The following is a 26,097-nucleotide window of genomic DNA, read 5'->3' on the forward strand; positions in this document are numbered from 1 at the left end:
GCATATTCACGAACCAGGACATTCGCATAGTTAACACTAACAAATAGCCTACTATCGTGAAAATAAATTAATTTCAAGACCATTTAAACTGAGGCATTGTCATGTCTTTTATTGTTTTGTCCCTGTTAAGACATTACAAAAAGCATATACTGTAAAAAAAACTTATTAGGAATTTTAAAGCACGATTTTGGGCATCTCATTTCATCATTATGAAAATAATATGAAGCACATATACACACATTCATCATGAAAGATCTGTTGTAAAACTAAATAAAATTCATGTTTGCTTTAGCATTAAAAGAAATATTGTTTTAGGCTAGCTAACTATACACAATTCTTTTTTGTATTTAGTCTGGCTTTTGTATAAAGTTCTTTCATGCGCCATCTGGCGGATATTCAGTGAAACACAACACATTTATTTAAATTCCTGAATGTTGTTTGCGGCAAGTCTTGGCATGCAGCGCGCCAAATTGCGGCATCTCGCGGGAAAACATGAATTCTTAATTGCCACATCTGTATGTTACTATGGAGAACAAATGCATTCAATTTGTGTCCATGTTTTTTGGTATGATAGTCAGATTATCATTGTACTGTAAATAACTGCAACGCCCCGTCCTCTACCAGTTAGCTGAGCCTGGTATAAGTAGCTATACCCAGACGGACTAGCTTGATTTAAAGCTATATATTTGTTCTGTTTAATTAAGGTTTCTGTTAAACACAGTATATCAAACTATAGACTGGTTATCTTCATACAATGAAGACATGAATCATGTTTAAAGTTGAGTTCTGTTTAATGGTCGAAAGGAAATAAAATTTTGCCATAGGTACATTTGCTTCAGCCTGCATTGGTATAACATTACTAGATAAACAGTTTTAGTTGCTTTCCTTCAACCTACTACTATGATATTGGCTTTAACAGTTTCAAATTATTGTTAACCACTTTCAGTGCTAAATTTAAGGCTGAATTATTAGTTTGGGATATAAATAAAACCAATGGTCATAAATGTAGTTATAAGCTGTTGATTGTATTGAAGTTGGCGTTGTATAGGAATTTGTCAAAGTAAAATTTGCATATTCTTGAATGCTAACTCAGATGCAGGAATTCTGGAAATCGGGCACACTGACTGCAAAGACTCGGTGCTGGGCTCAGGGCATGGATGGTTGGCGCCCCCTTCAGGCCATTCCACAGCTAAAGTGGTGCACACTGGCCAGTGGACAGGCTGTAATGAATGAAACCGACCTGGCCACACTGATCCTCAATATGCTCATCACCATGTGCTCGTACTTCCCTAGCAGGTGCAACACATACTTACATATGTTTATGCATTGGTCTTTGCTTGTTTCGAACTTTCTTTTTTTATATAGCCCTGTCTATTTGATATGATGCATAAATAAAACACCTTTTTTGTTTGTATTTTTGTTTAAATTTATCTAATGATTAGTGTTAGTGTTAATGATACTCTGTGTGTGTGTCTTTCTTTCTGTCTCGTCTGTGTTTCTTTAGAGATCAGGACAATGCCATTATCAGACCTTTACCCAAAGTGAAGAGGCTAATTAGTGACAACACTTGCCTTCCCCACATTGTTCAGGTATTAAGTTTACCTTAACATGGACTATAAATTAGAGCTAAAATATGATGGGGGAATGACAATGGTTACAGTTTTTTATTTACTAATGAATCACATGTTATGCATTTTGTCTATTTATTGTTAGAGTTCATGTAACAGATGATGCAGTTATCGATGTTCTCCTGCTCAAAAGATTTACTCTTAGCAGAAACCTTGCTGACTGCTAGAAAGTGCACACCTGAGACTCCATGGCTGAAATGGAAACATCATCAAGGATGTTTTTTTTTTCAGTTTAGTTCATGCTTTGATTTTGTCGAGCATTTTCAATACATGGCAGACGTATGTTGTTGCTCTAAAAACAATATTAAATTATAATGAGGACATATTTTCCCCAAAATATTTAAATTGATCAATTACAGTACAAGTTTATCGAACAAGGGGGAAGAAAACCATAAAAAATCCATAAACACACATGGGTCTTGGAGTATGAGTATTCTCAATACCCTATTGTAATTTGTAAACCAACTTCCTCGTGGCACATCTCAATATATATTATACACTACCCGGCCTAATGATTTGTTAGACTATCTTTTTTTTTAATTATGGCAGCCATTCGCTGTGGCATTGTTTTAATAAGCTGAACCTAGACTTGATCAACAGAGGCAACCTCACAGGCTTGTATGGTAGGCACTAAGCATGAAGGGTGCTCTTGACTCTGCAACAGGGTAAATCTTGGCTCATCAGACCACATGACCTTTTCCGGTTCTCCACTGTTCGGTTTTGTTAAGGCTACTCAGCTATTTACTCCCAATCCTGGAGTGCATGTGGAAATGCTCTTACTTTTTTTTTCATGATTTGATTCCACCAAATATTTAAGTGATCTTTGATCACAATCATTCTGAAATATTTCAGACGACATTACTTCCTTGAAGATGATGGTTCACCATCGCTTTCCAGTTGAAATAGTGAGTTGGACAGTTCTTCCAACTCCAACTCCAAATTTCAACTATCTCCTTAGTTGTTTTCTTTGCTTGATGCAGGCCAATAATTTGACCATTTTAAAGCAGGGCAACATCTTTGCAATGATCACAAGATATGTCTTCTGACATAGTTTTTTAAGAAATAAGAAGCTACTCACTGCGTCCGTTAAGGTTAAATAACTTGGGAGAAGATTTTTAATAAATTTTGCACCGATAAAGCACCGAGTATCATGTATCCTGCATGCGCTTCTTGTTTTGACGCCGAGCGTCACGTGATCACAACTAAGCCAACATTTTTTTCCCTCTCGCGCTGCGGAATTATGGGTAATCGTCTCCCCTGCTGGGTCTATGGTATAATCAACATTTGTGCACGCGTGTACCGTTTACTAACAACATGTGTATGTAAAACATATTTTATTTTGTGTTTGTAAGCGCGTGTGTACTGTTTCTTATAACACGTGTGCGCGCGTGTAAAGCAAAAAAGTCTCTTTACAGAGGTAAAAAATCTATTTTCTCCTTCAGCCCATCGTTATGCCGGTTCACACACACAGACTCTCTCTCTCTCTCGCCCTCTCGCCTTTAGTGTGGGAAGGGGAGGGGTGCTTCACACACAAACACGCACACACCATAAAGGCGAGAGAAAATGTGTGTGAGAACCGGCTCGGTGTCAAATTACGCGCACATACACACTGCTTTACACAGAAACTCTGCTCTGTCACGATTCTTTGAGGTGAGAAGGGAGAGACGGGAGGGGCTGGAAGTAGGAGTCTCCTACGTTAGCTTCACACACATACACATAAAACACACAAACAGTGCCTGCGTGCATAAATGGAAACACTTATGTCGGGATTTATTTGTACTTTTTTAAAGGTAAAGTGCAGGTTAATTTGTTTTATTTTTACTTTATATTACATATTGGTTTTATGTATATTTTGGGGGTCTGTGGAATGAATAATTTGAGTTTTCATTATTTAATATGGAGAAATTTAATTTGGTTTAAGAGTGTTTTGGAATACAAACCTCCTTTTGCCTTTTTGGAATTTCTGGCCAACAAAGAAGAGAAAGCTATAACATCTTTATGTTAAAAGATCAATGGAATTGATTGTATATTTTGGTGCCAAATATAGCAATTAATGCAAACAGTTGCAAAAGTACTTCAAGTAAGTGCCACTGACGAAACTTGCCCAGAACCCCTGCTGATAATAAGGAAAGTGACGAGAGGAATGTCGCATCTATCCTTGACGTCAGGATATTTTAGCCAATCTTGTCTTAGGAATCAATCAATCAAAAAAAAAAAAAACTTGATTGGGCCTGGACCCTTCTTGGATTGCAGCTAATAGACAGCTGACCCTATTACACTGGCACCTGAAGTGGGTGAATGATTTGGGAAAAGCAACTCTAGACTCTGTGAAAAGCTCTAAAACTTTAAAAGCTGCAGCTATTGTAAGATGTTTTCAGGCTGCAGTGGTCAGGATCTACCAAAAGGAAACTACTTTCTACCAAGGCAGAAAAATCAGCCAACCAGAGATGGGGTCATGTGCGGCCAAAGCTCATTGATGCACATGGGGAGCGAAGGCTGGTCTGGCCAATGGAGGTGCTGCTGTCAAATGGCTAAAAAATTTGGGTTTCTGGCATATGTGGGGTTGTGTAGCCACAGACTGGTCAGGGTGCCAGTGCTAACCCGTGTCCACCGCCAAAAATACATAAAATGGGCACATGATCAGAACATCATCAGAACTAGATGGTGAAAGAATGTGGCCTGATCTAAAGAATCAAAAGGGAAACCTTTTTTTTTTTTTTTTTTTTAATTAATCTCAACTAGATTAATTTTAATCTAAAATTAATTCGCTAGAATCGGAGGAAAGACTGTGCTGGCAGGGACCTGGCTAAGCACTATCTTGTGAAGGATGTGAGAGTCAGGTAACAGAAAAGGATTCATGCCTGAACAAAATGTAGATAATTAGTGACTCCGTGTTGTTGATCCGTTTTTTAATTCCAGTTTTCCTTAATTTACCTTTGAAGTAAAATTACACATGCTTGATTGAGCTGTTTTTTCAGGTAACAGCAGCGCTCACACACAAACGCACACACCCACTAGGCATATTCTTCTCAGGTGTGTGTCTTTTTTCTAATAACTTCACTGTTTGGCCCTTCACATTTCACTTTACTTGACCCTGCCCCTCATCACAGATTTACCTTCAGTTTTCTTATCATTCCAACTTAATTTTCATAATTAATAATAATTAATAATTTTCATTTTTAATTTTAATTAATAGTTATATTTTTCTGCTTCTACTTAAATTTTCTTTAGTTTTAGGTTTTGTTGAATCAGCATAGTTAATTAAAAGACATTATTTTAAATAAAGTTTTAATCTTTATCTTTGTTAGTTACAACATGCACAAAGCAGGCTCAATTTAAAAGCTGACGGCAAAATAAGGGGCATTAGTTAATTGTGACAGCTGTAATACGATTAATTGATTATTCATTTCAGTAATCAATAGATGAATTGATTATCAAAATAATCGTTAGTTGCAGCCCTAGTGGTCATAACGTTGTAAGTTAAAAGATACGTGTCTGTTAAAAGACGTGTAATCAGACATTGCAATTCTTAAGCAATCTGATTAATTAAGAATACCATCAATAGAATTTAGAATACGGATGGTAAATGGGATAAAAATAAATATAATACTTTGGTTGAAGGATTATGGAAACTTCACTTCTCTAGAAGGCCATTCTGTAACATGCAATCAGAAAATGTTTTATGTTTACATGAGGCATTGGATTGCATTGGAATGCAATCTAAAAATTGATCAAAAAGAGTTTTATCTCCAATAAACCATTACGTGGCTCTTTACGCCTGCAAGACTGCTAACTAATCTACAGTATTTGCGAAATCTGCATTATTATGCTAATGCAGAACAAAATTTTGTTTTTAAATATTTTTGCCAAAAAGTCTAAGGTATCTGACATTTCTATCAGCCACATCAAATAATTTTTAAATAATAAAAAAAAGAGTAATGATTTCTAACTAAAATTAGGATGAAAACTCTGACTTAACTTAAACTGTTTTAATGTTTATACCAGCATATAAGAATACAACCTAGATGTTTTAACTAGGTTACTTATACAGTACCTCTAATGCTCCAAAATTCGCATTTACATTGATGTTAGCCATTTCTGCAAAGAAAAAAAGTAAAATGATTAGGTAATAATCTGTAAACCATTGATTGTACACCCTAAAACCCAAATTTTCCATTTATCTCTATTTGAGATTTAACCCCAAAACCCAGAACTTAACATAGCACAATTTTTTTAAATAGAATAAGTTATAATATAAAGAGTAACTTACAGGAATATGCAGCGCTTTCATAGTTTATTCTTCTCATGTTTTATTACATAGTATTGGTAACAATTTAAAACTCCTTTTTTTCATGTTAATTAAACTGACTGTTGGTCACTAATGGTTGTTGCCAGCTCCACCATTCACGGTTAATCAGTTCCGCCAGGCTTGGAAGTTTGTGTTCACGTAGCAAAACAACTGGTTAAATAAACAAACAAATATATTGATAATAAATGCCATTTATGGAACTGTCATATAAAAGCAATATCACACTCGAGGCTGTGCTGTTTTTTCCCCCAGGGTGACCATGTCACACTTTTTGATGATGATTTTTATTTTTTTTTGCTTTTAAATATTCCATGCTACACCTTATGTTAAAATGTACATTTTCTTTAACCATTGTGTGCCTAACTTTGCTGGATCTTTTGTGTTTGTAGCTATTGCTGACGTTTGACCCCATCCTAGTAGAGAAGGTAGCCATCTTGTTGTACCTGGTGATGCAGGACAACCCCAACCTGCCACGTCTCTACCTCACCGGTGTTTTCTTTTTCATCATGATGTATACAGGCTCTAATGTTCTTCCAGTGGCACGGTATTACACATGCATTCACCCACTTTTGTTTAGTCGGTTACATTCCAAATGAACACGGAACTGCAGGTGGCATGTAAATAAATAGTTCTGAATCATGACATCGACAGTTTTGTTGCTGTTAATAGCATTAGGATGTGTCTGAAAAAATGCATATAGTACATGGTTCTAAAAAAGGTTTTGCAACTGCTGTCCATCATTCCATCATGTCTGTGATATTTGGAATAACCCTTAAGTATATTTTGAAGAATTTTCTAAAAATACCTTACTAGCATTAGGCAGACTGTTCCTGATTTACACATTCAAAATAAAAATTTTCTTTTCTCTAGGTTTCTGAAGTACACTCACCTAAAACAGGCCTTCAAATCAGAAGAGGTAAATCCTCACAGTGATTCCAACTCTCATGATCAAGAAAATAGTAGTAGTAGTATAGGTAGTGCGTAGATATGAAACATTAAGATAAATATATTTTTAAAAATATAATAACATTTAGTTAACATTTTTCTTGTGTTTGTGTGTGGAAGGCTAAAGGTCAGGACATTGTGCAGAGGAGTGTATTAGGATCAGTGTTACCTGAGGCAATGGTGTGTTATCTGGAAAATTATGAGGCTGAGCACTTCTCAGAGATCTTCCTAGGAGAATTTGACACCCCTGAAGCAATCTGGAGCAGTGAGATGAGGTACGTCAATGCAGACCAGATGTTAATCATCATAATTAAATTGTCAGTGCTCTAAGTCTGGATATGTGTGTGTGTTTGTGTGCACGCGAATGATGCAGGCGTATGATGATAGAAAAAATCGCTGCTCACCTGGCTGATTTCACTCCTCGGCTCCAGAGCAATACTCGTGCTCTATATCAGTACTGCCCTATCCCAGTAATTAGCTTCCCTCAGCTGGAATATGAGCTGTTCTGCAACATCTACTACCTCCGTCACCTTTGTGACGCTAATCGCTTTCCTGATTGGCCTATACGGGATCCGGTAAGTCAAAATACAATATATATGCAATATACAGTATATATATATTGTTACATTCGGAACTGTACATACATTTATCATGAACATGTATGTCATGGTAGTATAAGGTTTTAAATGATTACTTTGTACTAGTCTTTTTCTGGGTCTGAATTATTCATTTAGCCTACCGGGTTTGATTCCTGCCTGTGTGCATGCAGTTTGCATGTTCTCCCTTTGCTTGGTGGGTTTCCTCTAGGTACTCCGGTTTCCTCCCACAGTCCAAAATTAGGAAGAAGCAGATTAGGGTAATTGGAGTTCCCAAATTGCCCGTAGTGTGTGATTTAGCGTGTGCCCTTGATTAAATTGGCACCCCGTCCAGAGTGTACCCGCCTCGTGCCCTAAGTCTCCAGGGATAGGCAGGGATTGTCTCTATTCTTCAAGATTAAACCTATAATAAAAAATTATAGACCTTTCATTTCTTTGTAAGTGGGCAAACTTAATCTACAGGGGATCAAATAATTATTTTCCACACCGTATATACACAATGGTTATTGGTCAAAACATGGGACTAAGAAATATGTTACAGCCTTCACCTGCTTGGTGTGCTGGCTTAAAGGATTTATCTGGATTATTGTTATCTGATAATAATTGTACACAAAACCTACTAATATCTTGGAAAAGGTTTCCCTTTACACTGTTTGTTAAATTTTTTTAATGCATACACAGGTGAAGCTATTAAAGGACACTTTGGAAGCCTGGAAAAAAGAGGTGGAGAAAAAACCCCCCTCCATGTCGGTGGACGATGCCTATGAGATGCTGAACCTTCCTGTCGGACAGGGCCAGTATGTCTTTTTTGCTGTATTACACTAATTTAAAAAAAAAAATTCTATGACCGAGAATTGCACAAATGCAACAGATCTGAGAACAGCTTTACAGAACTACTGTCTGATGAGCCCTGATTGTAGAACTGTTTGTTTGCATTTGTAACTTTTGTTTTCAGAATATGTTCGATTAATTTTGCCCTGCATACTACAGACCTATCTGTAACCTTGCTTGTTGGAAAATTCAGTTAAAAGTATAATCATATCATTTTCCAGATAAATTATATGATTATACTTTTATTGAAGTGTGTGCTCTGTATGGAGCAAAACCCCTCACAATATTCAAAAGGAATTGCGAATTACATTTGCAATTGCGTTTCCCATATGTGGACGCACAAAGTGTGCCATAATTCAACTGCAATTGCAAACTTTGCATTACCGTTTCCTGTTTTTGCCTTTGTGAACGCACACTGACTGCCAAATTTCAAATGAAAAAGGAAAGTCCATTTGCATTTGTATTTCCCATGTCTTACAAGTCATGAACCTGACATATTTAAATAGGAAAATCAATGACCACGTTTGCTTTTTTTACTTTCTCTGGGTCGCGCATCAAGCTGGCCAAAATTCAAATGCAATCGCTAATCCATTTGAAATTGCATTTCCAACACGTTACCCGGAAACCTGTTAATCAGCGTCAGTGACGTCACTCGAAGTCGCCAACCGAGAGGGGGGAATTTGAGCAATGAAGATGAACAGCAGTAAAGTTGTGTTATGCGCTAAAATGCCCCGTCACGGATTGCACCCTCCACAAAATCTCTATCAAATATATTAGGATATCATAATCAAAAATTCATATTATTATTATTATCAAATATATGATTACTATTATAATTAACCCTAGGCACGTGACAAATTAATACACGAAAATTAAGAGACGTAATACAAATTCTCATATAATGTTTATTTTGTGGAACATTTATTTTGCAGGGGCTTGTCATGTAATACAAAAATGTTTACACTATATATATATATATATATATATATATATATATATATATATATATGAAAAAATATATAATTTATATAATTTTTCCCAATACAACATGTCTTTTTTTTATATTGCTTATTTTATAATCAGATTCGTTTGGTGCGATTTGTAAATCATAAACTCAACTTAACTCAATTTTATTTATATAGCGCTTTTAACAATGATCATTGTCTCAAAGCAGCTTCACAAAGATGAAAAAAATTCATAAAAAAAAAAAATATAAAAAAAAAATATATATATATATATATATATATATATATATATAAAATAAAATAATAATAATAATAAATTGTGTAGGTGTGAGAAAAATGTGTCTAGATAATAACGAGATGAATGAATAAAATTTCTCTGATGAGCAAGCCAAGGGTGACGGCGACAGTGGCAAGGAAAAACTCCCTGAGATGGTAATAGGAAGAAACCTTGAGAGGAACCAGACTCAACAGGGAACCCATCCTCATTTGGGTGATAACAGATAGAGATATTATAACACCATGTGTGTTATGCAGCTGAAAGTACAGTACAATATAACAGAAATTCTTTAAATTAACATGAAGTCCAGTTTAACATAGGGATGAGTCAGTAGGTGCAGAGGGCAGATGGGTTCTGGATCACTGGGAGCACAGGAGCAGGATGTGTAGCTCCAACCATAATAAGGCAGAATTCAGCTAGATCTGGTCCTTCTCTGGATGCCTCAGGATCCTCGCAGGGTTGGCCTTTGTCTACTGAAGCTGGTACAATCTCCAGATGCCTCGGGATGGGTAGAAAAGTACAGAACAGATGGAGAGAATTAGTATAGTTGCCATTCAGGATAGATGTACTGAAGTATGAAGTTATGGGATGAGTTATGGGACGCATATGCCAGATTAAAGAGATGCGTCTTGAGTTTACTTTTAAACTGGAAAACTGTGTCTGAGCCCCGAACACTGTCTGGAAGGCTATTCCAAAGTTTTGGAGCTAAATATGAAAAAGCCCTACCCCCTTTTGTAGATTTTGAAATTCTGGGAATTACAAGAAGTCCAAAGTTTTTTGATCTTAAGGAGCATGGTGAATTATAGCGTTTCAGAAGACTGGTTAGATATGTGGGAGCTAAACCATTTAAAGCCTTGTATGTAAGTAATACTATTTTGTAATTAATTCTTAACTGAACAGGTAGCCAGTGGAGGGATGATAATATTGGTGTTATATGATCATATTTTCTATATCTGGTGAGAACCCTGGCGGCTGCATTTTGGACTAACTGTAGCTTGTTTATTGAGGATGCAGGACAACCACCTAGTAATGCATTACAATAGTCCAGTCTGGAGGTCATGAATGCATAAACTAGCTTTTCTGCATCAGATACAGATAAGATGCTCCTAAGCTTGGCGATATTTCTAAGATGGAAAAAGGCTGTTTTTGTGATATTGGAAATATGATTTTCAAAGGACAAGTTACTGTCTAATATTACGCCCAGGTCTTTTACTGTTGAGCTAGTAGTAACAGTACATCCTTCTAAACGCAGGCTGAATTGTGAAAGCTGTTGTATGCTGGTTTTTGGGCCGATGAGTAATATCTCTGTCTTGTCTGAGTTTAGTAAAAGAAAGTTATTAGTCATCCAATATCATGTCCTGGACACACTCGGTTAATCTAGACAATTTATGTATTTTAGTCTGAGATTTTTATTGAGATATATAATTGGGCATCATCAGCATAACAATGGAAACTAATCCCATGTCTTCTAATGATGTTACCCAAGGGAAGCATGTATATTGAGAACAGCAGAGGTCCTAAAACTGACCCTTGTGGGACCCCATATTTTACTGGCATTACACCAGACAGTTCTCCATTTAGATCTACAAAATGGTATAGATCAGACAGGTATGATCTAAACCATTTTAATGCCTGTCCCTGAATACCTATGTGATTTTGTAAGCGATCTATGAGAATATTATGATCTATAGTGTTGAATGCAGCACTAAGATCAAGCAAGACTAAAATTGAGGTGCAGCCTTGGTCCGAAGCTAAAAACAAGTCGTTCGCAATCTTAACTAGTGCAGTTTCTGTACTATGATTGGGCCTGAAACCTGATTGAAATTCTTCAAGGATGTTTTCCTGCAAAAATGTGCATATTTGAGCTGATACTACTTTTTCTAATATTTTTGATATAAAGGGGAGGTTTGAAATCGGTCTATAATTTATTTCATTTGCGTCCAAATTAGATTTTTTTTTATTAAACCTATTAATTTATGTTCTAATATAATATTTGATAGAGGTTATGTAGGGGCAGGGGCAATCCGTGGAGGCATTTTAGCGCATAACATTACAAAAATAAAGTTCAATGGCTTTTTCGTTATGTGGATTACACATGTAAAACCAGTTGTACTATAATCCACTCCATCAGTTTCAGTTTGATTTCCTTTAAAAAAAAATTATTATTTTTTTTATTAACTAAATTAATATCAAACTGATTATTGCAAAGGGAAGGGTTCTAGTTATTAGCGAAGCTAGAGTGCATTATAGTATAATTGGTTTTACATTTGCAATAAGAATGAAATGCAGTAGGCTTTTAAGATCTGTAACGGGTTCGACCCATGTTGCACGGGCATTATCGCCAGCCGGCGCGAATAGGCACCTCCGGCCCTTTGCCGCCTATTCAGGGAGCCTACGGAGTGTGCAAGTAGCGATAGTAGATTTGGGCACACACCCATCACAGGCGCACACCGTGGCAGATCATCATAATTTCCTTAAATAGTAAATAATTCAATTCAATTTTATTTATATAGAGCTTTTAACAATTGCCATTGTCCCAAAGCAGCTTTACACGATCAAAAGAATTATTTAAGTTTGTAAGGAATTTGAATGTGTATGAATCAAAATGGTCAGATAGTCCCTGGTGAGCAAGCCGAGGGCGACAGTGGCAAGGAAAAACTCCCTGAGATGGTAGTAGGAAGAAACCTTGAGAGGAACCAGACTCAACAGGGAACCCATCCTCATTTGGGTGATAACAGATAGAGATATTATAACACCATGTGTGTTATGCAGCTGAAAGTACAGTACAATATAACAGAAATTCTTTAAATTAACATGAAGTCCAGTTTAACATAGGGATGAGTCAGTAGGTGCAGAGGGCAGATGGGTTCTGGATCACTGGGAGCACAGGAGCAGGATGTGTAGCTCCAACCATAATAAGGCAGAATTCAGCTAGATCTGGTCCTTCTCTGGATGCCTCAGGATCCTCGCAGGGTTGGCCTTTGTCTACTGAAGCTGGTACAATCTCCAGATGCCTCGGGATGGGTAGAAAAGTACAGAACAGATGGAGAGAATTAGTATAGTTGCCATTCAGGATAGATGTACTGAAGTATGAAGTTATGGGATGAGTTATGGGACGCATATGCCAGATTAAAGAGATGCGTCTTGAGTTTACTTTTAAACTGGAAAACTGTGTCTGAGCCCCGAACACTGTCTGGAAGGCTATTCCAAAGTTTTGGAGCTAAATATGAAAAAGCCCTACCCCCTTTTGTAGATTTTGAAATTCTGGGAATTACAAGAAGTCCAAAGTTTTTTGATCTTAAGGAGCATGGTGAATTATAGCGTTTCAGAAGACTGGTTAGATATGTGGGAGCTAAACCATTTAAAGCCTTGTATGTAAGTAATACTATTTTGTAATTAATTCTTAACTGAACAGGTAGCCAGTGCAGGGATGATAATATTGGTGTTATATGATCATATTTTCTATATCTGGTGAGAACCCCTGGAAACAGAGAGCATTCATCTGCATTCATACTGTGTGTTAGTTGGCAGGCAGTTCAGCATAACAGTTGATGTTAATTGATGTTAATATGGAGTCCAGTTAGTTATTGAAAACTCAGGTAGACTTGTATGAAGTTCCAGTCCTGAACTATTGAACAGTCAAGTCCTCAGAGAAACAGCTGCCAACACCAGTGGAGGCCAGATCCGTCTTCTAGCTAGCAGGAGAGAGAGCTATGATAGAGAAGAATACTATGATCAGTGGTGTCAAAAGCTGCACTGAGGTCGAGTAAAAAGCGACTTGTCGTGACTACAGTGGATTTATGCAAGAAACTTTAACAACCGTTGTACTTTGATGTTAAAAATAAACGAGACAAAGAAATCAACGAAACGTCTGGAGTCGTCAGTGACACTGTAACAAGACACGCGTCATAACTTGTGAAAAACATGTAAACATGTAAAACTCGTACATGTAAATTTAAAAGCTTGCTCCGCTGCAAAAATGAAGATAAGTGATTTAAGAGTGTGAACGTGGAGTGAAGAGCGCGCGTGCGATTTCAAAAACGCGCATCGACTGCCAACAGCAACCGAAAGCAACAAGAAAACTTGCCTGCTTTAAACTTCACCATGTCACACGGCGAGGACAACGTTGCTATCATCGAATCTGAGCAGGTGATGGTGCTCAACAAAAATTATTCTCCAGACAAGCTTCACGAACTGAAGAACGCCAGAGACGGCAAGTGGAGTCAATTGACTGTATTATACAACGAACTAGAGGCGCTTATGGATAATGCTTGTAATTTGCATGACGTTAAAGCCAAGCGCCGCCAATACGAAGGGCTGCTAAATGACTTTATTGAAAGCAATGTAAAAGTGCGATCGTGCGCAAAGGATGAAGAGCGTGAAACCGATCAGCACCACTGGTATTACCCTAGATTGACACGCTGCATAGAATTCATGGTAAAAGTGAAGTCGTGGATTGTGGAAACTAGTAATCGCTTTAAGTTGCCCCAAACAGTTGACGATGGAGTTTCGCCAAATGACAGTGTGTCAATGCTGGAGCGCAAGATGCCCGCCCCCCAAAGGCACGGAAGCGTAACGTCAGTGGCATCCAAGAGGTCCTTAACGTCAGCAGCATTTGAAGCTCGAATAAAAAAGGCAGAAGCCAACAGAGCAGCTTTCCTGGCTAAAGCAGCAACCTTGAGAGATCGGCAGGCGCTGGAACTGGAGGAAGCACAATTAAAGGCACGAAAGGAAAGGCTGGAAATGGAAATGGCGCTTGCAATAGCCGATGCTGAACTAAATTCTTACCAGGACCGTAAAAAACAACATCCTGCGAGACGGAGCGTGGTCGTCGAAACGAGTGGTGCATGCCCCCCCGAACCGGAGCACAACGACCACTACGACCACAGTTCGGCAACGGAATACCTCGAACTGCCATCACGCCTCCGAGCAACCCACTTAAGCATGCCCGTGAGTGCCAAACCCATAATGTCAAGCACCCTAATGGAACGGCCTACCCAAGGCAACGAACACTCACTTTACAACACTGACATAGTGGAGCCTCAGGGTAGGATGCCACTTCAGGCAGATCTTACAGAAATGTTTGCGAAGAGTCAGAGGCAACTTTCCTTTCCTCCGCGTGGCGTTTCTTCATTCGATGGTGACCCTCTTGAGTTCACGTCCTTTGTAAGAGCCTTTAAACATGTCATCGAAACCAAAACTGATAGCAATCTGGACAGGCTGTTCTTTCTTGAGCAGTATATTAGAGGACAGCCTAGGGACGTTGTGAAAAGCTGCCAGCTAATGCCAGAACATCGCGGTTATGCAGAAGCTATGAGACTGTTACATGACAAGTTTGGAAATGGACAAATAATCGCTACAATGCTGATGCAAAAGGCACTCAACTGGCCGGAAATGAAGTCAGAGGACGGGAAGTCGCTGACCACATTCTCCCTGTTCCTGATAAACTGTCACAATACTATGTCAAGCATCGACTACATGGATGAGCTAGATAGAGATTAGTCTCAAAACTGCCCTACAAACTGCGTGAACGATGGAGGAACCACGCATACAAGCATGAAAGGCGCACTCAAACAAGAGCCAAGTTTGTGCGGTTGATGGAGTTCGTAGAGCAAGAAGCAACGGCAATGTCCAACCCACTTTTCAGCGACCTGAACGTTTCAACTAGTGATAAAAAACACTGCAACAAATCTCCATCAGGGCTCAAGCAAAAAACGTAAGGAAAAAGTGGTAGCAGTTTTGCAACCGTTGTAAAACAGGTTGGTAAAAATCATAAAGACTTAATTACAGTAAAGAGTAGTGGTGCATCAATTATCAGTGCCTTCACTAAACCTTGTGCATTCTGTGTGAAAGATCATACCCTAGATGAATGCTACCAGTTTAATGATAAGACATATAAGGACAAATTGGACTTTTTGAAAAGGAATGGATTCTGCTTTGGATGTTTAGTAAAAGGACACCTAAGCAAAGACTGCACAAAGAAAATTACATGTCAGTTGTGCTTAAGGAAACATCCTCCCATGCTACACATCGCAGCACAAAACACAGCTCAAGCGATCGTAAAGGCTGACGAAACTGAACCAGTTAGAACACCGCCCGTTACAGTGAGTCATGAGACAAGCGGGTGCACCGGGGCTGGAGATGATTGTGTTCTCCCCATTGTACCTGTTAAAATAAAGTCCAAGAAAGGTAATAAGACAGTAGAAGTGTACGCCTTTATGGACCCAGGTAGTTCTGTTACTTTTTGTACCGAGTCATTAGCAAGGCGATTGAACGTACAAGGTAAAAAAATTGACATCATGTTAAGCACCATGAATGCGAGGAAACAAGTAGGAAGTTACGTGCTTACTGACTTAGAGGTTAGTGGTCTGGAAGAAAACCCTTTTGTCGAACTCCCCAAAGTGTTCACACAGAAGTCTCAGTGGAAAACATTCCACAACAGCACGACATTGATAAGTGGCCATACCCCAGCGAAGTAAAATTGCCTCAGATTAATGCTAGAGTTAAAATTCTCATAGGTAACAAAGAGCATAGGCTCCTAGAACCATGGCGAGTAATTAACAGCAGGCACACTGCGCCATATGCAGTAAAGACCGCTCTTGGATGGACCATAAATGGACCTCTTCGAGAGTTGGTCGAGGAAGGCACGTGTGATAATGAGCAAGCGAGCGTTGCTGTCAACAGAGTCTACATCGAAAGTGTAGAACAAATGCTGATACAACAGTACAACCACGATTGTACTGAACGGAACTGTCATGACAAAGCTGAGTTGTCACAAGAGGACTATCAGTTTTTAGACTATGTAGCTAACTCCCTGCAGTTCACTGACAATCACTTCTACATTGGCCTACCACTTAAGAAAGCAGCTACTCAAATGCCCAACAACTGAAGCACAGCCATGCAGCGCACACTGAACCTCAAACGGAAGTTTAAGAATAACCGCTCCTTTCATGAAGAGTATTCAAACCTTTGAAAAGGGTCATGCAGTCAAGGTCCCTACACCTCACCCAAGTTGACAAGACGGGCAAGTGTGGTATATACCTCACCATGGTGTATACCATCCTCAAAAGAAAAAGCTAAGGGTAGTCTTTGACTGTGCTGCCAGCTATCAGGGAATATCATTAAATAGCGAGCTTCTACAGGGACCCGACCTGACAAACTCACTCATTAGGGTGCTCACACGCTTTAGACAAGAGAAAGTTGCCATGATGGCAGATGTGGAAGCCATGTACTATCAGGTTAGAGTTCCGGAAAAGGACACAGAGTTGTTGCGTTTCCTATGGTGGCCGAATGGAGACGTGAGTCAGGACTTGGTCGAGTATAAAATGGTCGTTTGGTGCAAAATCATCTCCAAGTGTAGCTAACTTCGCCCTTAGGAAAACAGCAGAGGAAAACCGCAGCAATGCATCTGCCGAGGCAGTCAACACACTACTTAAAAACTTTTATGTAGACCATATAAAAGTTTTATGTAGACTTACTGCTTGAAGTCTGTTTCTAGTCACAATCAAGCAGTTGCGCTACATAGTAATCTCACCAAACTGTGCAAAAGTAGAGGGTTTTACCTCACCAAGTGGGCAAGTAATAGTCGTACATTACTAACTTCCATCCCTGAGAGTGAAAGAATCAAAGACATAAGGGACTTAGATTTGAGTAAAGACGCACTCCCTGTTGAGAGAGCTCTAGGGGTGTTGTGGTGTATTAATTCAGACACGCTCAAGTTTAAGATTAGTTTACAAGAGCGACCTGTGACTAGAAGAGGAATCTTGTCAGTCACTAGTTTAATTTATGACCCCTTAGGCTTTCTTGCACCAGTCATACTGCCAGCTAAGATCTTAATGCAGCAGTTGTGTAAAGAAAGACTAGCTTGGGACAATGACATTCCCGAACAATTTATAAAAACATGGAGGCTCCTACAAGAGTTGCATCAATTGTCGTTTTGACAAATTGAGTTTTATGTAGCAAGATGCGTAAAACCAGTTGACTTTGGAGTTACAACTACAGCACAACTTCACCACTTCTCAGATGCAAGTGAAATGGGATATGGAGTTGTCTCATATTTTAGGTTAGTAAATGCTGATGGACTCACACACTGTGCATTCGTGATGGGAAATTCTCGCGTAGCGCCCTTAAAACAAACTACTATCCCCCAAATGGAATTGACAGCGGCAGTGGTTGCTGTAAACAACGACAAAATGTTGAAAGGTCAACTGGAAATAGAACTGCTGGACTCTGTGTTTTGGACCGACAGTACAACTGTGTTGAGATACATTGTCAATGAAAAACTTTGCTTTAAAACCTTCGTCGATATCAGAATTTCCATCATACGAGAGTCAACCAAGCCACAGCAGTGGAGGTACGTCAACACTTCAAAAAACCCAGCTGACGCTGCTTCCAGAGGAGTTTCCTGTAAAAAATTCATGACAAACAACAATTGGATCCATGGTCCCTCCTTTCTCAAAAAAACAGAGAGTAAATGGCCTGAAAACATTCACGATCTGTCGACGAAAGAGGATGACATTGAGATTAAACATTCAGCCTCAGTGAATCTCGAAAAGACTACAGAGAGCACAGATGCCGTGAGTAAATTGATTAACTATCACTCTGACTGGTACAAGCTGAAAAGATCCGTTGCCTGGATTCTTTGCGTTAAGGACATGCTTAAACAGAGAACAAAAAAGATTAAGGGACAGGCAAACAACTCAATAACAGAAAACCATAAGTCTCTAACAATGGCAGAAAATTAAGTCATTAAGTTCGTTCAAAACCAAAAATTCAAAGACGAAATTTCCATGTTACAAAAGGGTAATGCATCCGTAAAAAAGAAACAGTTGTCTCTCCAAACTAGACCCAGTACTGCAGGATGGAGTGCTAAGAGTCGGAGGACGTCTTGGTAGGTCTGCAATGCCTGAGCATGTAAAACACCCAGTCATTATACCCAAAGACTCGCACATCACAACTTTAATCTTAAGAGACATTCACGAACAGGTCGGACATTGTGGAAGGAATGATATGCTTTCAAAATTGCGGCAGAAATACTGGATTCCGACTGTGAATTCCCTTGTAAGAAGGTTTCTATCCAGTTGCGTGACATGCAGAAAGATCAGAGCAAAGACTAGTGAACAAAAAATGTCAGAACTGCCACGTGATAGAATAAAACCAGATCACCCACCGTTCACTAACGTAGGGGTAGACTATTTTGGACCCTTCGAGGTCAAACGGGGTAGAAGTAATGTTAAAAGATATGGCATATTGTTTACTTGTCTAACAACAAGAGCCGTGCACATTGAAGTTGCGCAGTCATTAGATACAGACTCCTGCTTAAATGCTATTCGACGCATCATGTGCAGAAGAGGCCAGGTGTCAGTTATGAGAAGTGATAATGGAACAAACTTTATAGGTGCTGAGACTGAATTGTGTAAAGCTATCCAACAGTGGAATCAGTCAAAAATTTAAGGCGTCCTCATGCAAAAGGGGATACAATGGATATTTAATCCTCCTGCTGGGTCTCACTTCGGTGGAATATGGGAAAGGCAGATAAGATCAGTTAAAAAAATCTTGAGGTCCGTACTAAAAGAACAAACACTAAACAATGAGAGCTTGCATACATTCCTGTGTGAGGTGGAAGCTATAATGAATGACCGTCCCCTTACCACTGCTACAGACGATCCCACAGACCTGGAGCCCCTGACACCTAACCACCTGCTGCTGATGAAAAAACAGCCAAACTTGCCTCCTGGACTTTTTAAAAAAGAGGACATTTATGCATGTTGCAAGTGGAAGCAAATTCAATACCTTGCCAACTTATTCTGGAAGCGATGGGTGTGTGAATACCTGCCCTTGCTTCAGGAGCGCCAAAAATGGTCTCAAGTGAGAAAAAACCTTACGATCGGAGACGTAGTCCTAATAATTGACGAGTCTTCTCCAAGAAACTCATGGGTCGTCGGAGGGATCACGAAAGTGTTCCCTAATAAAAAGGGACTTGTGAGACGTGTGCTGGTCAAAACTAAAACCAGTACCCTGGAAAGACCCATTGATAAGCTGTGCCTCATATGTGAAATGGGCTGTTAATTACCTTATAAAGTAGTCATGTTCCTTTCATTTGGTACGCAACGATATGAATACCTTAAGTTAAACCATTAACGAATCTTTAAAGTGTTAAGAAAGTTAATTCAAATTTTAACCTAATATCTTATCCAGAGCGACTTATATTTTTATCTTGTTACACATCTGAGCAGTTGAGGGTTAAGGGCCTTGCTCAAGGGCCCAACAGTGGCAACTTGGTGGTTGTGGGGTTTGAACCTGGGATCTTCCGAATCGTAGTGCAATGCCTTAACCACTGAGCTACCCCTTGTTAGTTGTTGTTAAGACACGGAAGGATACAGAAAGGTGTGACCAAGCTTTTGACCGGTGAGACAGTGAACTAAAAGGAATACAGTAAAATGAGTTGTAACTGTAATCTATCGAAGCTACAGAACACAGCAAGCGACTTGTCGTGACTACAGTACAGTGGATTTATGCAAGAAACTGTAACAACCGTTGTACTTTAATGTTAAAAATAAACAAGAGACAAAGAAATCAACGAAACGCCTGGAGTCGTCAGTGACACTGTATAACAAAAGACACGCGTCAGAACTTGTGAATAACATGCACGTACATACTTAATCCGAAGAATATTATTAAATCTAAAGTGTGACCTGCTTTATGAGAGGTCCTACTACACACTGATTTACTCCTACCGAGTCCAGTATGGACATTAATGCTTTACGCACAGGGTCTTCTGGATTCTTAAAATGAATATTAAAATCTTCAGCAATTAACGCCTTGTCTACAAAAACGACAAGGTTTGAGAGGAAATCTGCAAGTTCACTAAGAAATTCAGAGTACGGCCCTGGAGGTCTGTAAATGACAATTAGTGGAATCGACTGAGCTGACTTAATATTTGTAGCTACACTTATGTTACTATAGAGAACTTTAAATAAATAAAATTTGTGTCCGTGTTTTTGTATAATAGTCAAATTATCATTGTGAATAACTGCGAAGTTAACCGAGGCTGGTGTATGTAGCTGTATTCAGGAGGATTAGCTTCATTTAGAGCTACATACCCATCCTGTTTAGTCCAAGTTTCTGTCAAACAGAGTATATCAAATTCCTGATCCGTGATAATTTCATTAACTATAACTGCTTTAGATGCGAGAGATCTAATATTTAACAGTCCTAGCTTCAGATCAGAGGTGCAGGCTGCACATTCAGTATGATCCGAGTTTGTGGTATCTATGTTAATTAAATGACTAAAACAGACTTTCTGGGTCTTTCTACATTTTTGCTTAACTCAGGGAACAGACACAGTCTCAATACAGTGAACCCTGAGTGACGACTCTATGCAGCTAGCAGACGGTTGGTTTAGCCTGTCTGTCTGCTCGCTGGCCTGGGCTCTGGATTGTCACCAATTAACTAGGCCTCTTTTGAGACTCTGAGCTATACCACAGGAAATGAGAGCAGCACCTTCCCGAGTGGGGTGAACACCAGTTTTGCCCTCAAAGGTCTTCCAATTATCTTCCAATAATTAGAAGCCCACGTTGTTTTCAGAGCACCACCTGGATATCCAGCGGTTCAGCGACCATAACCTGCTGTAACCTATGTCGCCACGTCTCATTGGGATGGGACCAGAGCATACTACTTCATCGGACATCGCCTTCGCTAATTTAAACACCTCTAAAAAAGTTATTCTTCGCGTATATCGTTCGCTCCAGCATGTACCACTATCTTGGAGAACCTGTGCTGTCCTAGAGCCCTAAGATTACCTGCTATGTCCAGTGCTCTGGCTCCCGGGATACACCTAACCACTGCCGCTGACGCCCCTAAAGGCCTGGCTAATTTTACCTGTCTCAGTATAGAGTCTCCTATAACCAGAGCTCTTTCAGGTTTCTCAGCAGGTGCATCACTGAGGAGAGCAACCCTGTTGGACACGTGAAGCGCAGAAGAGGTGTGCTTCATGGGGCTAGCCTTAGCGTTAGCTTTGGCTGAATGAGTAGGCCGCCGAGTCGTTACCCGCTCGCCCCGCTGTGGGGGCTCTAATGCCGGAGTCAGGGGCTTGTTATCTCCGCCTGTGGCATCCAGACTGTCCGCTACAGGAATAACGCTGCTCTCACACTCTCTAACCTTCTCTAAAAACTGGATGCGCTCCTCTGACGCTGATATCTTCTCCGTCAGAGTGCTCACTAACACACACCTATCACAAGTAAAATTACCACTAACGACGGAGGAAAAATGTCTAAACATCCTGCACTCCACACACTGAACAAGCTGAATATTATGCATTATATTGTACCTGAGTTGGAGTTTTAGTTGTTTTGAGCTGAATTCCGTTTGTTGTTCTTAGAAGAAGAAACTCGCGCGTTCTCCAAAAAGCGCAAAAAAACGGGGAAAAAAGGCGAGGCCAAATAGTATGAAGATGTAAAAACTAATTGCTATTAATATTATTATTGTATAAACGAAAAAGCAATATAATTAAATGCTAATACAAATGCGAAACCTTCGCGGCAACGATACGAAAACAGGAAGTTACTGTTACGCTGTACCATCGCTGGTAAACCCTTATGAAATACAAGTTAAACATTAAACGAATTTACAAAACTGTAAGTAAATAACAATAGCCCACGTTTAGAAAAGCATTTTTATTTAGATTATAAAAAATAATCCTGCATCTGTTTTAAATGTTCCAGCTGCCATTGATCTCATGGCTCTGTCGGAGTGAATCATTCAGTAATAAGCCTGTAAATTTTCATGTAAAACAGTTACATCTGTATGAATAATTTGATATGATGAGCTATTGATCAGTGACTTATGTTAATGACTCAGTTCAGATGTAAGTAAATGGATAGAAAGTAAATGGCTGCGCTGTTCGGGGGAGGGACGTGCTAATGATTTGGTCTGCTCTTTGTGTGTGTGAGAGAGAGAGGGGTGTCGCGGTCGTTGATTCTTCAGTGAAACAAAGGCTCAGCTGAAAAATGTTAGGCACATCAGTCACTTAACCCCCAATAAAAGGTATTTCTGAGTGTTATAATATAGTTGTAATATAACAGATGCGCACTGAATACTAAACCTAAACGAGGCACAAGGATTAATAAACCAAGATAGCCCCCATACCCGTTTTTTAAAATAAAAATACCAAAGAATATTATTGTGTATAGACTGATTAAAAACAGTGCAATTTATGCTATCATAAGGAAAATCTCAAGTTCGTCCATTCCAAGGATTAAAAAAGGTAACAGTGTCAACTTTAGAATCTAGAATTCAGAAGATTAAAATTACACAAATTTAAATCACTGAAAGTCAGCCTCAGATTCAAGAGGTTTTTAAAGTGGGGATAGGTGCATTTCAGTTTCTCTGAATGTATAGGTGAGAACAGCTAATTCACACCTGGGGAGGGTAAATAATTTGTATTTGAATGTTGTCTGGCATTGTAAAGCACACACAGTGACACTAAAAGAACAACAACCCAGGATTAATAAAAAATAAGAGGCCCTGATTATACTGCATAAATATTATTTAGCACAAAAAAAATTCTTGCGCTCGGGAAAACTATGCATGCGGTTGAGCGCTGATTAGACTATAGGAAATTAAAGCGGAGGATTTTTATTTAGACTATAAAAAAAATTAACCTGCGTCTAATTTTTAGGCGTGCCAGCTGACACTTTTTAGTTAGAAGTTTTCAATGCAAATCTTATAATGCCCACATGGCATGACGACATAAGGCACGGCTGGTGAGCTATCCTTGCTCCAGGGCTTGCACCCCGCGCTATAAAATACTTGGGGTTTGTTGGGTTACAGTGGATTTTACTACGCGGTGAGAGTGCGACGGCCATCTGTCCGCTCGCCCTCCCACCTCTCGCTCCTTTAAAGTCCCTGGGGCGCGTTCCATTTGCCCCGTTTGTTGCACGCGCGTCGCATACACAGCGCGTAGTAAAATCCACTGTAACCCAACAAACCCTGAGTATTTTATAGCGCGGTGTAAAGATCGGGATCATTAGCAACAATAGCTCACCAGCCGTGCCTAATTCCGCGGCCCCGCTCTTTTGCATGTCTGAACTAGTGACAGCCTAACTAGTGAGCGAGGAGCGATATTGATTCGGGCGCACGCCGTGACAGGCTGAAAAAACATTTGTCAGATTAATGTGCAAAAATTATATAATAAAACTATATAAGACTACATGGCCTTTATAAGACTCAACTTTTATTTAAGCGCACTCACAATAACGAAAAAACTTAATGATTTTGTAAATGTTTGAAAGCAAATAAGGTGCACTGTTCTGCATTGTTTTTGGTGAACTTGAGCACGTCAGAAAATGAATGCAAACGTTTTTTTAAATGGTCAGAGTCAGTCTGCTTGCTGTTTTCCCCGACACATTCATAATCATTAGTCTACTTCTGCCGGTGCGCTCTGGAAAACTTCATGTGACTACGAAATAAATTAAAGAGGAGGATGCCGAATTGAAGTCCTGAGCCCAAACCTTATTTTAATTAAATTAACAAATTTAATTTGAAATATATATTTTTTCTAAATAGACACTATCTTTAATAACTGATGGAGGTTTTGAGCTGTATACACATGCATTCCTGCCTAAACAACTCTTAAAACTACACCTGTGACACAATAACAGTAATATATATATTATATATAGGCCCCACAGTAATATTTCTAACATTTTGCAGGCTGATATTTGGAGAAACGAAAGAATAATGGATAAACCAGTTGTTGGGTGAAAATAACCCAACCAGGTGTTCATTTGTAAACTACATCTCATATGAGCCACCATGAGCAACCCAACAATGTGTTTAAAGTACCTGAAATAATCCAGAACTTAAATAACAATAAACAGATACAGAGATACGTTATATAACAGTCACTATTGCATTTACTGCAACGAGCGAAAATTTCACTTTGCGCCATCTGACTGCCATTTTACGAATGACTTTGAAATGCAACTGATTTATTTTGGTCGCTGACTTTTTACACGGTGATGAGCGCGACGGTAATAACCATTCCAATTGGGTAACTACTATGGACTGTCATTCTGTCAACATTCTGTCAGCAAAGACCAGAGCTATAAAGGTTTTATCTGGATTTTCACATATGAACCAATCATCAGTAAAATACAGCACATTTAATTTATGATAATTGGCATATACATTTTTCTGCTTTAACCGCTACAAATGGAGGAAAGGCATTTTGTTGATGTATATGGTAACACTGTTCTTTCCCAACAATATAGAACAAACCCCTGACAATCCACTGACAGCCTTGGTATATGTGCATTTTTTTCCTGAAGGCTATTAAATTAAGGTAAAAACAATAGTTGATTAATTGTTGATTAATGTACGCTAATTGGTCTGTGTGTCATTAACAGGCATGAGGAGAGCAAAATCAGGAAAGCATATTTCAGATTGGCTCAAAAATATCATCCAGACAAAAATCCAGAGGGCAGGGTAGGTGCACATATATCCTTCCCATATATTCTCAAAGATTTTTAAAAAGATTGTTTTTCTATAAACATGCTTGCATATACACACAAGAAATATAGTACTGCCAGATATTTTATTACAAATGAAAAACACTGCCTGGCCAAAAAAGTTGCATTTCATCTGACTGCTTTAGCTTTGATTGCTGTACACAATGTGGTGGTCAGTTGATATGTAAAAATTATTCCTCATGCTCCCAGATCTGCTCTTTTATGATTTGAATCCAGAAATATGCCCTTGCCATCAGAGAAGGAAAAAAAAATCTACTGATGGGAAGATCTGGTCATTTAGTTATTTATTCAAATAGTAATTTACTGCATTCAGGAATTTAGTTTTTTCTTTTTTTGCCACATAACATTGCTGAGCCTAGACTTGACCAACTAAAGCAATTGTAGATCATTACACTGTCTCCAGAGGCTTGTACAGTGAACAGTATGCTTGATGGGTGCATTGCTTCATACGGTTTCCTTGTTACCCTGGAATACCCATTTCTCTGGGGTTTGGTCTATCTGGCCTCATCAGCCCCCATGATCATTTTCTATTCTATTTTTTATGCGCCTTTGCAAATTAATACATTTTTTCTCATTACACCCACCAACAATTGTTTTCTTATAGCCACATAGCAGTTTAGTCAGAATCCTGAGAGTTTTTGGTATATAGTGAGTGCAGAGGTGGGACAAAGTCATTGTTTGGCAAGTCACGAGTAAGTCTCAATTCATTGCCCTCAAGTCCCGAGTCAAGTCCCGAGTCAAGACAGGCAAGTCCCGAGTCAAGTCCCAAGTCAAAGCCAACAAGTCTCAAGTCAAGTCCAAAGTCCTACGGTTTGACTTTCGAGTCTTTTCAAGTCTTTTTAGCAGAAAAATAAAATGTATACAGATTATGTATGGTTGTAAGATCTGTATTTATTAAACAAATCTTTTTTTATGAAAGAACATTGCTCAGATACATAAAAATACAAATGTTAGTAAATGCTAGTAGCAATGTAAAATGGTAGCACATATTCTCAATGAAGTAGGCTACTTCATAC

The 26,097-nt window shown here is 39.0% G+C and overlaps 1 protein-coding gene across 4 annotated transcripts in view; it reads left to right on the forward strand.

Moving 5' to 3' along the window:
* Window positions 1-26,097, forward strand: part of LOC128514134 (dnaJ homolog subfamily C member 13-like) — a 223,522-nt gene that overhangs the window by 139,579 nt on the left and 57,846 nt on the right. For all 4 annotated transcript variants that reach the window (XM_053487837.1, XM_053487839.1, XM_053487836.1 and 1 more), the window contains exons 29-36: window positions 1,094-1,296; window positions 1,505-1,589; window positions 6,327-6,481; window positions 6,808-6,853; window positions 7,003-7,157; window positions 7,256-7,457; window positions 8,160-8,275; window positions 24,959-25,037. In XM_053487837.1, the coding sequence (XP_053343812.1) occupies window positions 1,094-1,296; window positions 1,505-1,589; window positions 6,327-6,481; window positions 6,808-6,853; window positions 7,003-7,157; window positions 7,256-7,457; window positions 8,160-8,275; window positions 24,959-25,037 (1,041 nt within the window). The remainder of the gene's footprint in view (window positions 1-1,093; window positions 1,297-1,504; window positions 1,590-6,326; window positions 6,482-6,807; window positions 6,854-7,002; window positions 7,158-7,255; window positions 7,458-8,159; window positions 8,276-24,958; window positions 25,038-26,097) is intronic.

Source organism: Clarias gariepinus, chromosome 26, assembly GCF_024256425.1.
Source record: "Clarias gariepinus isolate MV-2021 ecotype Netherlands chromosome 26, CGAR_prim_01v2, whole genome shotgun sequence".
Classification (NCBI taxonomy): Eukaryota; Metazoa; Chordata; class Actinopteri; order Siluriformes; family Clariidae; genus Clarias; species Clarias gariepinus.